Source organism: Topomyia yanbarensis, chromosome 2, assembly GCF_030247195.1.
Source record: "Topomyia yanbarensis strain Yona2022 chromosome 2, ASM3024719v1, whole genome shotgun sequence".
In the NCBI taxonomy this organism is placed as follows: domain Eukaryota; kingdom Metazoa; phylum Arthropoda; class Insecta; order Diptera; family Culicidae; genus Topomyia; species Topomyia yanbarensis.
In genome coordinates this window covers 353,360,423-353,373,562 of record NC_080671.1, presented here as the reverse complement: position 1 = coordinate 353,373,562, position 13,140 = coordinate 353,360,423, and the positions used below count along the sequence as shown (strand labels likewise).

Below are 13,140 nucleotides of genomic sequence, written 5' to 3'. Positions count from 1 at the left end.
AAAATTTCGCAACTCACTACTGAAGGGATTAATCATCAATTTGATAAGACGGAAAGAAGGAGAGTTCTATTCCAAGAAACTCTCAAAGACATCACATTGCTAAAGAGTTTTGACGCAATCTAAAAAACCCTTTTTTGCTCTTTGGGACCACTGTGCAATGGTTGCCAAAATGCACAATAACCTGTATTTCTACAGATTTTTCACTTTTAATACTTGATTGTGTACACAGATATAGAGAATTTTGTTAGAAAAAAACAATCTCCGCTTCTGATACTATAATTTTGGTGGAGATTTCACTACGTAGTCGGAATACATTCAAGACCCTTTTTATCAGTCCCTTTGGTGTATCTTTGGTTGACAAAATGAAGGCAATGACAAAACATATCTATTTATTTTCTTTTATAAACCGAAGCTGTTAAAATATTCAACATCATTCCATATACATAGTCTCATAAACCTGGCTGGTTAACGAAATCGGGTCGAAATGCTGACAAAATTAGGGGCTGATAAAAACGGGTCACTATGAATAATACACGAAAACTGAATCGAGGGCACATTTTTGCAAACTTGGTTTGGAAGCACTTGTAACTCTTTCGAGCGCCCTTAGTATACGATAAAATAAAATGAAATGAAATGGAATAAAAGGATACTTCCTTTGATTGTGTATGTCGCCTACACTAATTTTACACCAACACATAAACGAAAAACACAACACCTTTTGACAAGCCGACGTGATCGAATTCACCGTCGAAACCAGACGTTGGAAAACTATATTTTCCTCAATTACAGAATCGGAGTGTTCGAACTTCACTTCGTCGCTGTTGTGTATCTTATGACAAACGCCATTTTGGGGTAAACTGAGTTAGATATGCCACATTACTTGTCGAAAGTGACGTTTTCATAATTTTGGCATTCTGCTTGGTTACTGAGATATAGCGAGAAACGTGTTGAGTAATGCTTCAATTGACTGTGTCTGGGGATTGGCTTAAATTATCGTGCTGCATAAGATGTTTTATGTGTAAAACTATCTGAGAAACACAATGGCATAATAATTTACAAAGCAAAAATGCACGAAGTGCGAGAACAATGGAGTTTTAGATTTACACTGGAAATATAGCATATTTGGCAACACTGTAATCAAAAATAACTATTTTTCTAGATTCCCTGACAAATTTCCTTCAAAATCCATCTCACCGATTGTTTATAGACCAAATAAAGCCAAAGATATGAATAAAAGTTAATAATTGATGCCTTTTTTTCTATGGAAAATTTTTCATGCTCGATTATGACACGCCATGCAAATTTTGTCATCAATACACACCTATGACACGTGTGAGTGCGATTTTTGTTTACATTTATAGTAAAAACTCGCAACATAGTCAACCGATCTTCGTAATATTTGAGAAATTAATACAGAATAGATAGAAGCATCAATTGTCTTCATTGAATTGTTTCTACCATTTATAAGTTTCACACGGTGTTCCTAAAACCGTTATTAACAAAAAAAATGACCATAAATTTGCCATACGGCATTCGAAAGATACAGTATCCAAGCATCTTCTCAGTGAATTTCAAAATGATCCATCGAGGGATTCGAGAGAAATTGCAATTTGAAGTTTTATGACACGTTTCATAAGGCTACCAGCAAACACCCACGGGTTTGGTCCTATCTCTCTGTTTTATATTCTTCCTAATTAAAATTAACGATGAAACGTCTACTTGTTCAATAATGAAAAAATAATTAGAATCGGTCAACAAACCATTGAAATATGGCCTTTTGAAGTAAACATTCCGACTTTTATCCATTTTTTTAATTTACACATTATATTTAACGTTTGGTAGACAACCCTATTTTCATATTTTTTCAGTGTACCATATAAATAACACCTTTTGTACATTATATTTATGTAATTAAATGGTCAGGTTTTCCTTTAAAAACCGCGGCACGTATAAACGATCTAAATAGTCAATGGACAAACATGGATTCACGCTTGAAGTCTGGTAGAAAACCCATCTATGACCGCATACCATACCAAACCGTTATAAATTTCGATTCCGTCAATGAAATATTTTAAAACTTGCAGGAGATATACTTGATTACTATATCTTTCGAATGCCATGTACTAAATAAGTAGACAAAAAAAATTTTGTTTGTAGAGATAGGACCAAACCCGTGGGTGTTTGCTGGTAGCCTTATGAAACGTGTCATAAAACTTCAAATTGCAATTTCTCTCGAATCCCTCGATGGATCATTTTGAAATTCACTGAGAAGATGCTTGGATACTGTATCTTTCGAATGCCGTATGACAAATTTATGGTAATTTTTTTGTTAATAACGGTTTTAGGAACACCGTGATTCAATGCCAAATTTTAAAAATCGTTTTTCTCGAAATGTGCTAAATGGCGCTTGTCATAAGATAGCACAATAGTGACGACTTGCTACAGGTGACACGGACGCGACCCGAGCACTCGGAATAGAATCAGAATAGAATAGAATACACCGTAGACGCGAAATCAACCGGTAAAAACCAAAATATTACGGAGCCGAAAAGTTAAACCGTTATCTGGAGCTGTTCCCAGAACTCTCCTCCATAAGAATTTTGATCAGAATAATGTCAGAAAACTGAATAGTATGTTTCTCAGTATGCTGGTGAAATATGATATCGCCAGAAACTTGAGTAGAATTTTCATTACATTTCATGGCACAATTTCATCAGAATTCATTGAAATTAATTGAAATACAAGGATACATCAAAATTGGTAAACCCCAATATTTCTCACTAAAATTTTTTTTTGCGAAACCACTCTGTGTGTGAAGGATACAAATCCTAACTAATGAAGTAATAAGTTGCGTTACGATTTGCAGGTTATCTGATCTGTATAAAACACATCAGGGTAAGTTGATACAATGCAATACGGTATTGAAAAAACTACTGTTTTATTGACCCCATAGATCAGACCAGTGAAGATACTGGACTGCAAACAATTGCATTCATCATCAGTCGCATCGTGCGAGAAGAGAACTTATGTCAGATTCATATCGGGTGACCTTCACCGGGTCTACTTTACCTAAGTATATCTTCTGCGACAAGGCTCGTCTCTCTGTTCACTTTTTTGTGCTGCTGGTCCTGAACTGCATTAATTGTTTAAGGTTACGGTTCGTTGTGAGAAATCCGGTGGGAACTATGGGGATGATTCCCGCTGAAGGGATGTTGAAAAATGTCTCTAGAGGGGGGTTTGTCCACATGATCTCTTGGCATGCTCCGCGTATGAATAGTTTGAGGAAAAACGAAAGCGTTCTTTTCGGAGACACTCTAACATCTTTGCAGAGAGCTACTCTACCGGCCACGACGAATATCTGCACTAATTTGTCTACTGATGATCTTTTGCTATGCTTAGAAACAATAGAAAGATGAGTAATATTTCTTCTCATAAGTTGCGTTGTAAAGGCCAGAAGGTGTCTCTTCAAAGTCCTCCAAAAAATTATCCCGAGAAAGTAGTGGTGCAAAATCGAAGGAAATCGTTTCTGGTTCCGGAAGTCATCTGTTGGTCTGGTGTAATTTTTTATGTTTCCTGATGGTTTTACACCTGATGGAGATAGATTTTGAAAGAAGATTCACTACGTTATGCGTTTCCCTACTGAATGAAATAAAAGAAAAGGAATCATACACACCAAAAAATAATGAAATTTAAACGACATGTAAATCAATACGAATGTAAACATACAACGATTGAATCCAAAATTTGATTGAAAATTACGTTAAAATCAATTGGAGCATCAAACAGCATAAAATTTTACACTTTCATTCGTGTAATATTACATGTCATTCATTTTACAGCAGTATTCGAGTAAAAATACATTGAAGTGCATTGGTTTTCCGTTTAAACGAACTGTAATTTTCAATCCACATGTAAAATTATAAAAAAATTCGTTGAAGAAAGCACGACAAGTCGTGTGTATTTGTGGTGGAACTTAATGTTACATTTATATTCATGCTCCAAATATGTGCATGGAAATAAACTTAAAATTACAAAATATTTTTTTCTGTGTAGAACGCCATGCTTCTTTATTAATTCATTCTTCATGAATTATCCTTTCAACTTATTTTGAGATTTTATTATTTGACCAACTGTTTACATGCTCAGTGATGACGATAACATACCACACTTACAGTCGCTGGGCTATTAGGCTGAAAACATAATAATCATCACCATAATTACTGGCGCGGTACCTACGGCAGAAAGTCATTCACTCGTCTGAAAGCTCGTTCAAGTTCACGGTTGAAAGTAATCGCCACCGTTTGAAATGCAGTGCCACTCGCTGCTGTTGGAATAATTTCATTTTATGCTCGTTTATTGGCCACAACCCACCAGCCGCGATTTCACGACGGAACGGCTCAGGTGCATACGGATGGTGGGATATTACCACCACACGCAAATGTGTATAATCATAAACAAATTCATGCTAATTTCAAATTTGAATGAATGCGCACATTATCATGGTTCGCGTGAGATATTTACAGTGAGTAATCGTAAAACCACCGAGACAGAATAAATTAGCGCCCTCGTGGAAATTGAGTGTGTGATGTTCTGCAGTAACGTTTAGGGCGTAGGTAAGGGTGAAAATGAATATTCGAGAATGCGGTGCATCAATTGTTTTGATTTGATTATGTAGCAGGTATACCTGTTGATCAAACTAAAGTTGATTGTACCTACTTTCACTTTCATCATTGAATCAGCTGCGCTAGAAAACAAGACGGTTGTTGACTCAGTTGGACCGGTTCTTCTGATCGATAGCCATTTGCTGATCGTAACATAAAACGTGACATCTGGTTTATTATATCATGGCATCATAACTAGATTCCAGGCCAGTTCATGTTGGGGACCGACAATTTGGATTTTTTCGAGTGGTACTTGAGATACGGAGGACGTTTAAACTACGGAGTACTTGGTTTCTCTAATTTTAAAAGGTGAGGTCATTGGAACATTCTTCTTATGAGCTTCTTTAAAAAGATTAAATAATAAGTGGTGCAATATGCAGTCAATGGTAAAACGATTTAGGATTAAGGATCTTTGACAGTGATTTATATCTTGTTTTAGAAAAAGGCAGCCTAACACTGTTCCACTTAAATATTTTGCATTCCGGAGAATGGCCTAGCAACAGATTAATTTCTCGCCGATTTTGGCGTGCAGATCAATGGAAAACTTTTAAACGACGTTAAGTGTATTCAATTACACGGAATATAATTAAAACTTCGTGCCTTGGCGACGATCATCACCGTTCCAGCGTAGATGGGAATAATTTTTTTACGCTCCAATACCAATTTTCCACTGAGCCGGTAGCCTCTGAAGTGCTGCAGTGTAACTAACTTTGGAGCTGCTGGGGCCCCACGATATTCCGGAGAGCAGACGGGGATGCTGATACGATGTTCATTTGCATTTACAGTCAAGTGGTTTTGTTCAAAGAGCACTCAACTTTGTCATTTGATATTTTGCTAGAGACCGCGCGCGGATGGTAACAACGTTTAGCAGATCGGAGAACATCGTCATCACCTTGGCGTAGGGCAGCTAACCGAGACGGTGGCAATGTTTTATCACAACCAGGATTCTCGTTGGCTTGCTTTGATCTCTAGGTAATCATTTGGAAAGTTACTGCAGGGATGCAGTATATTGTTGCTGAGGATTTTTAAAACATAACAAAAAAGAATTAGTGACTACTATGCTTTTATTCTGGCGTTAGTGAAGCGGTTTTGGAGAGCGAACATTTAACATTTCATAGCGAATACCCTCGAAAGTCGCGGTAATGGCTCCCCGGCAGCCGCATATTCTTAAAGACTCGCTAGCTTCTAAATATGGTCAAATTTGTGAACTAGCGTGACAGCCTTTATGTCACCATAATTATTTTTTTTCAAATAATTTTTATCCCCGGACGATTGTCTGATTAATGAATTTATTTCCATTACGTTACTTAGTTGCTTCAAATTATTGAATGATGTATAAAACAAGGGTATCCAAATTAATAGGATTGAAAATATATTTTGATTTGATGATTTTTCGTCTGATAGAAAATGAGTACCCCCGACAGAGTTCATCCTGTACCATTTGGGTACCAACTTCCGATAAGTGATTCTTTAGAAGCGTAGGATCGAATCAATCGCACACACCAGTACCACACCACTACGGGTTACTTGGCAAACAACACTTGATTCATTCAAATTTTCCTCCTTAGGGTGAAATATAGCATAACACTTGATTGCTTAATTAAACTCACAACAACTTTACTCGGTGGCTCATCCTACTCGGGATGTCAGCGTTAATTAGTGATACTACATATAGTACCGTGCCTCTCACAAGCCATTCTAACCCACCAAACCAGACCATGTTCGTAAACTATAGTTTTATGTTTGTGTGTGTTCTTCTCTCTCTCTCTATTTGACTTGGCAGGTTTCAGCGCGGCACAGCGACAAGACCAGGAGGAACCGTGTAAAACCAAATCGAAGGTGGTTGGGGACGTGACATATTGTGATCGGTACTGGGAGTGTGTCAACAATCAGCCGGAGTTATACGATTGTCCCAATGGGCTGGTGTTTGCCGGGAAGCATCGTGGTGTAACGGAAGGCTGTGACTATCCGTGGCGGTCGGATTATTGTGACGGGAAACAGTTGGCAAGTAAGTAGAATTGGGAGGAATAATGCATTTCCAACGGTCTAGGTGATATGGATGATTAATATTTCTAGATGATCGGTACAATCAGCCCTTGATAATGTATTTATTTTATTAAAATAAGGGCGAAAATAAATATATCATGCACATTTTAATTGGGCACATTCCAAGCCCTCTTATCTCAAAATGTTAATGTACGCAAAATATGTTGTGAGATATGTTTACATAGGTTATTTTTTGACTAGCTTCAACTAGAACCAGTGTTGTATTTATGATTACTTTATTATAATTGAATTGAATTTTATCTCTTACCATGTAAGAATGTTTATAATGAAACAATTTTGCATTTTTCAAAAAAAGCCATTTTATTGAGTCTTAACAGGAAGGGAAGCTTAGATGCGGTTGTGTGTAACAACATTATGACCCTCGTGTATATGAACGATGGGTAAATCGAGGTACGACTTTACGATCTGGCACCGTTATGTGGCCATTGTACAAATTCATACTTCAAAGTCCACTCCCATTCGACGTGTTACATTCAAAAGTTTTTCTGAGAAAGTGCGACAATATTTCCTAAAATGAAATGCTCGTTTTTGTTTGTTTGACAACTCTGCTCTTACTGTAATGATTGGGGCCAGTTAGACGAAAAATCTAAACTAGCACTAAATTGGTACCAGTTAGACACTCACATAACCATAATTAATATTTCCATTCATTTTAATGTTAAGTAGTCATATTGGCGTTCTACAGGGTGGTTGATTTGAAGTGTAACCAGCTTCAACTCGGCACATCTGTCAAACTGCTTATGTGGGCTACGTCAAAAGCATTGATGTCTCAGATAAATCGAAGAGAAAAGGTATTCATAATAGATAGAGCGATGATTTTGCATCACCTAACGTGGTTAATCTCCGAACATCGTGTTTTCTAATGATAGAAATCTAGCTTACACAAACTGTAACTCATATAGAGGAGATCACGGCTTTCCAGTACATCCCAAACCGGGACATTGGGTGGCCTTATTTGGCACTAAAGGGAATTCAATAGCTGAGATCTGGCGGAACAATAGACGGTGCATGCCCAGATAATGTGTTCGATATCGTGATAACCATCGCCACAAGCGCAGATATCGCTATTCGCGAGTCTAATACATCGTAATTGATCGTCTAACGTGTAGTGTTTTGATATGAGCTGAGACATCACACGAATGAAATCCCGACCCACATCCATTCCTCTCCATTTGAGATCACTTACGGACGACTCATCTTTCATGAAAGTGACGAAGAATACAGTTGAAGCATTATTGCTAGAGAGAGATTGACACGGTTGGGATAATTCAAAGAAGAATTGATATGTTGTGCCATGTAATCAACTATAATTAATCGGGTATGGGAATTGAGCTTGACAAGCTTCTCAAAATTTAGAATTACTAACGGGGTCACGATGTCGCAATCATGGGAGGTTCTAAAATCGATTTTTCAGCGGTAGGATGCCGGCCAGTACGCCTTGACTCATCGTACGGGTCGAGTGCTTGCAATCCAAAGCAATACGCAAACAAAAGTCGTGAATTCTCTCTAGTTTAACGAAATGTATGTTCGCAAGTGGAGCGGAAACAGAAACTCTCGGACTCCATCACTGACAATACTGTTGTTTGCTGCAGCCTGATAAGACCTCCTGGGTGGGCATCCCACCATGTTTCGGTTATTGTACGGGGAAAGATTATCCTTTGTTGGCACTTCCGTTTCAAATAGCTAATGTCACATCCCCAGGTATGTTTAGAATCTAAATAGACCCCGAGATATTTGAAAGTTAAAACCTGAGCAATAGTTTGACTTATTAACTGAAGCTGTAGTTGCGTTGGTTCACGCTTCCTTGATAATACGACTAGCTCAGTTTTATCCCAAGGAGACAAATTGCCAAAGGTATTTTGTAATGGTCGACAGCTTTGGGACCTGTAACCGTCATCTGCAAGCTGCCTTAGCGTGCATGAATTGACAAAACATTCGTCAATATCATTCACGTAAAAATTGTTGAGGAAGGGGCTAAGACATGAGAACTGTGCAATATCCATGTAGCTCATTCGTGATGCCGACAAATCACCATGTAAAAAATGCTTGACAAGTTTAGAAAAAAGTTGTTTAGAGTCGGTGAAAGACCATGTTGGTGCAGCTTCTCAGAAAGAATTTTGATAAAAACTGAATCAAAAGCCCCCTTAATACCGAAGGAAACTGATGCTATCTGCTCTTTGCTAGAATAGGCCATTCGAATTTCTGTGAAATTTGCCTCTGCGAAAGCCAAATTGTGTATCTGACAGTAAGCCATTTGCTTCGACACAAATGACGAGGGAAAACAAGATCATTTTCTCGAGCAATTTTCAGATACAGAACAGTATTGCAATTGGTCAATACAAGTTGTTGTCGGAGGCTGATTTTCCTGGTATTTTGAATGGCGATGATCTTCACTTGCCTCCAGTCATGAGGAACAATATACCTCAAGAAACTATTAAATTAAATAAATTCAACAAGCGTCTCTTGGCAGAGTTTGTCAGATTCTTTATCAAGCTAAATTTGATTCTGTCTGGTCCTGGGGCTTGATTATTATATGATAAGAGAGCAAGTGAGAACTTCACTATGAAAAACAGTGTATCGTTCGAAATCGAATATCCAACGGTTTGAATAAACGTCTGAGCACTCTTTGTTCCCACCATGGGTTGGGAGGACGTCCGCGAGAGTTCGCGTCTGGTACGCGTTTAGTCGAAGTTTGAATCGTGGGGATCAGAGCCTACCTTCCACATACAATCTTATAGCATGTCGAGTAGAGGGACACATTTAAGTTATCGCAAAGCTCATGGAATGAGGTAGATCGATTATCGTTATGAAGGCCCCATGCCGCACCGTGGGAGTTAAAGTCACCTAAACTAGCCTCGGTGCAAGGAGGAGTTCTGAAATATCGCAAAGCCGCCGGTGGCTAACTGAGGCTCTAGGATGGATGTAGGTGGAAGCAATACCTTTAATTCTGGTTTGGTATCGAGCGGAGGTCGATTCTATTGAAAGGATAGCACTTTTTCATCCTTAAAAGTATTTCTGGAGTTAACTTAATTTTGCATAATACAAATGCATCGCATTTCAAATTATTTGTTAACATTTTTAAAGAATTGATTTTCGGGATCATGCTTCTGCAATTCTACTGTAGAACAGTGATCAGATCCGTGACCTCGTTTGATGAGTTAGCCCTCGAAGGATACAATCGCTGAAAGGAGGGGTCATTTTGTAGTGAACTGCATTAAAAATGATTTTACTGTGGGGAGAAAGCTTATCAAGATTTTTTTAAGAGGGTCAGATATATTTAATGTTGTCAAAATACAGTCCACAATGTCAGAGAAATTCTTTAAGCTAGCGCTGGTTTATTTCTCTGCTTGATATATGCGAACACTTGGGGTTTTTAACGTCCCTGGAAGTGTTGTGAACTCCTTTTTTGAGTTTCTGAGACCGGGAGTAAATTACTTCGGTTTTGCACCAGTGCTTTCTCGAGTAGTTTTTTGGGGGGATCTTAAAGAGACACCCTCTGACCTTTACAACGAAGGTAGGGAGAAGAAATGTTCCTCCTTTTCTATTGCTTCTAGGCATATCAAAAGATTTCCTTGGGGTTCATCACAGTTGCTTTTGTCAGTAGACAAATTAGTACAGATGTTTGTAGAGGCCGGTGTCATAATTATCTTTAGCATTTCTGCAAAAAATCGCTTAGAACTTCCCTGAAGGGAACGCTTAAGATTTTCCTCATGCTGTTTATATGCAGACGAACAGATAGACGAACCATGTCACAGAGGAGGTAGTTAGGTAGGCCAGACCCGGCGAAGTTCACCTGATAGAAGTCTGATGTGGCATATGTTCTTTTTCCGTCAGCTGCGACTGATGCTAAATGCAAACGTTTGCACTCCGTTATCGTTACTAGCTGAAACATAGGGTCTTTAAAAAGGCAACCCCATGTGTTAGCAGATCCTATCAATTTAGACTTGAATCGGAAACGACTCCGCAGACTTCTACCTTGTTTGGTGGTATATATACTCTGTATACCTTCGACAAGGGCAGCTATCAATATTGTTTTGCTGATTTAAACTATTTACCACCACCCGAAGTTTATCAGGATGAATTTTCGATATTTCTGTCACAGCCGAATACCTTTTCTTCAGAACTCGAGAAATCTGCAATAGATTCAAACACTTTTTGTCTTTGGCCCAGAAGAAGATCACGTAAGCCTCAGTGGCCGAGCGTGGATATACCTTGAGCCGGGGAGTCAATTTTGTTTCGACTTCTATCTCTCCTCGAGGTTAGCCCTTGTCAGGGGAAGTCATTTTTGCACGGGCCTATTGCCCAGTGCAAGCCAGTATTATAGACAAGAAAGAGAAGTGTTTTTTTACATTTTGACGAAATTCAATTAGCTAGATATTACTGGGTAGGGAAAGTTATGAAAATTAGAGCCATAGTACTCAAGTGAGAGTAAGGATGTGAAGTATACATATCGGAATACTAGAAGTGGCAGGGTCATTAGAACAGGCTTAATATCTGATTGGCTTAACTTTTGTCTTCTGCTGATGAGGGTCGAGCTTAGGCAGCATAACTACGAATCACACGAGTTCACCAGTATGTCGCTTGGCATAGACAGACTTGTTCAACTTCACCGTGAGAATCGACATAGTCGAAATTAAAAAGTAAAAAAAGGGAAGTTTAATATTATAATGATACTTAACTTGTGTGTCATTATTGGAAACAGACAACAAGGGCAACTTGCTCCTTTCAAACCTAAGGGGCATACCACCTAATTTTCAATTGATTGCTTAATCTACATTCGATTGATTTCGCTTAAATCAGTGTAAATACATTAGTTTTGTTTCTAAGAACCAACATAAAATAAAACCAACTTGAAAAATGTGAAATACTTGTGTTTGGGGAAAAAAATAGAATCGAGCGCCCGAATATCCGTTCTAAACGCCGCTCTAATTACAAAAAAATCGACGGGACGAAAACAGAGATGGGATGACAAAGGGCTAAACACCCGTATATTAATTGCTGGAAATTATACCGCGTACGATATGTGTAAAACAAAAAATTACCCTATCACTTCTCCCGCAGATGGACCCGTCTCGACGGAGCACTGTGACTGGCTGTACGGTATCTTTGGACACGAAACGTCCTGCACTCGCTACTGGACGTGCTGGAACGGGACGGCAACCGAACAGCTCTGCATCGGTGGACTGCTGTACAATGAGAATGCCCACAGCTGCGACTGGCCGGAGAATGTTGAAGGATGTCAGAAGCACCGTAAATACCCATGACAATTTGTTTGATTTCTTTTTTAGTTCTCATTTTTTGCTCTACTTACTCCATTCCATTGTAGCTCTCTGCAATGACGATGCTAATGGGAATGTTCCGCTAGGAAAGTCCTGTAACCGTTACTGGCAGTGCCAGGGAGGTTACCCACGGCTTCAGCGGTGCCCAGCAATGCTTGTGTTTGACCGGAGAAGTCTACGCTGCGTCGTTCCACCGACGGAGGACTGTGATATTCCAACCACCCCACTGCCACTGGAGACCGATTTGGAACAGGGAAAGGTAAAGTGATGCAAACGCAGCCCATTCATTGGTGCGCGACTTAATGGAAACTTATTTTTGACCATTAATGTTGATTATGATTCCCATTTCCATTTTTGCAACCACCAAAAAACAACATCCACCGACCTGGATACCGACAGGGTAATGCCATTTCGAATCTACCACCCGGTACCATTCAGGGTAAGCCCAGCGGAGGACGGAACAAAAACTAAACTCGTGATAATGACAGTCGGGGCGCCGTTCGTTTGCGAAGGATTTCCCTACTCAACAACTTTTAGATTGAACCCCTACCACGTGTAGTGTGTAACCAATGGAAGTCCACTACGGCGCTAGTGCAGCAGAAATTTATATCAAACTTGACATTTCATTACGAAAAGTGGTCGGCTCGGCCACGTTGAACCACGGCAAAACAAATCTACGTTCAACGAAGCAATGCGTTCCAGCCGCAGACCTCACCATCAGACTAAAAAGACAAACCCAAAAGCGCGGAAGAAAGCCTGATAAGTTTTGTACATAAATAATATTTTTAATTGAAAATAATGTTTATAATATTATATTATTTTCCACTCGTTTTTATTGTGCTTTTTTATTTAAAACCAGAAAGAAGAGAAAGAGAGCGTAAATAGCGAAAGATAAATAAAGTATTATAATAATAAAAACTCTGCTGCCTTCTGCTTGTATTGCTAGTGTTACAGAAAACCTCCAGACTTTGCCGCTACTATTTGGGGAGGGGTGGAGGGAGAAAAGTTTTCCTAATGTGACAACTTGAACGATTTAATATCTTCTGTAATATGACAGTTTTATGACTTTCCAGCAAAAGGATGCTGACGGAGATGGTGTCGGTTGATTCCCCCAGACGAGCGGGCTACGAATG

General features: G+C 39.0%; 1 protein-coding gene across 11 annotated transcripts in view; it reads left to right on the top strand.

The window, feature by feature from the left end:
- Positions 1-12,890, top strand: part of LOC131684260 (protein obstructor-E-like) — a 107,233-nt gene extending 94,343 nt beyond the window's left edge. For all 11 annotated transcript variants that reach the window (XM_058966966.1, XM_058966964.1, XM_058966967.1 and 8 more), the window contains exons 3-6: positions 6,445-6,669; positions 11,790-11,978; positions 12,055-12,266; positions 12,407-12,890. In XM_058966966.1, the coding sequence (XP_058822949.1) occupies positions 6,445-6,669; positions 11,790-11,978; positions 12,055-12,266; positions 12,407-12,478 (698 nt within the window). In that variant the 3' untranslated portion in view covers positions 12,479-12,890. The remainder of the gene's footprint in view (positions 1-6,444; positions 6,670-11,789; positions 11,979-12,054; positions 12,267-12,406) is intronic.
- Positions 12,891-13,140: the final 250 nt, after the last annotated feature.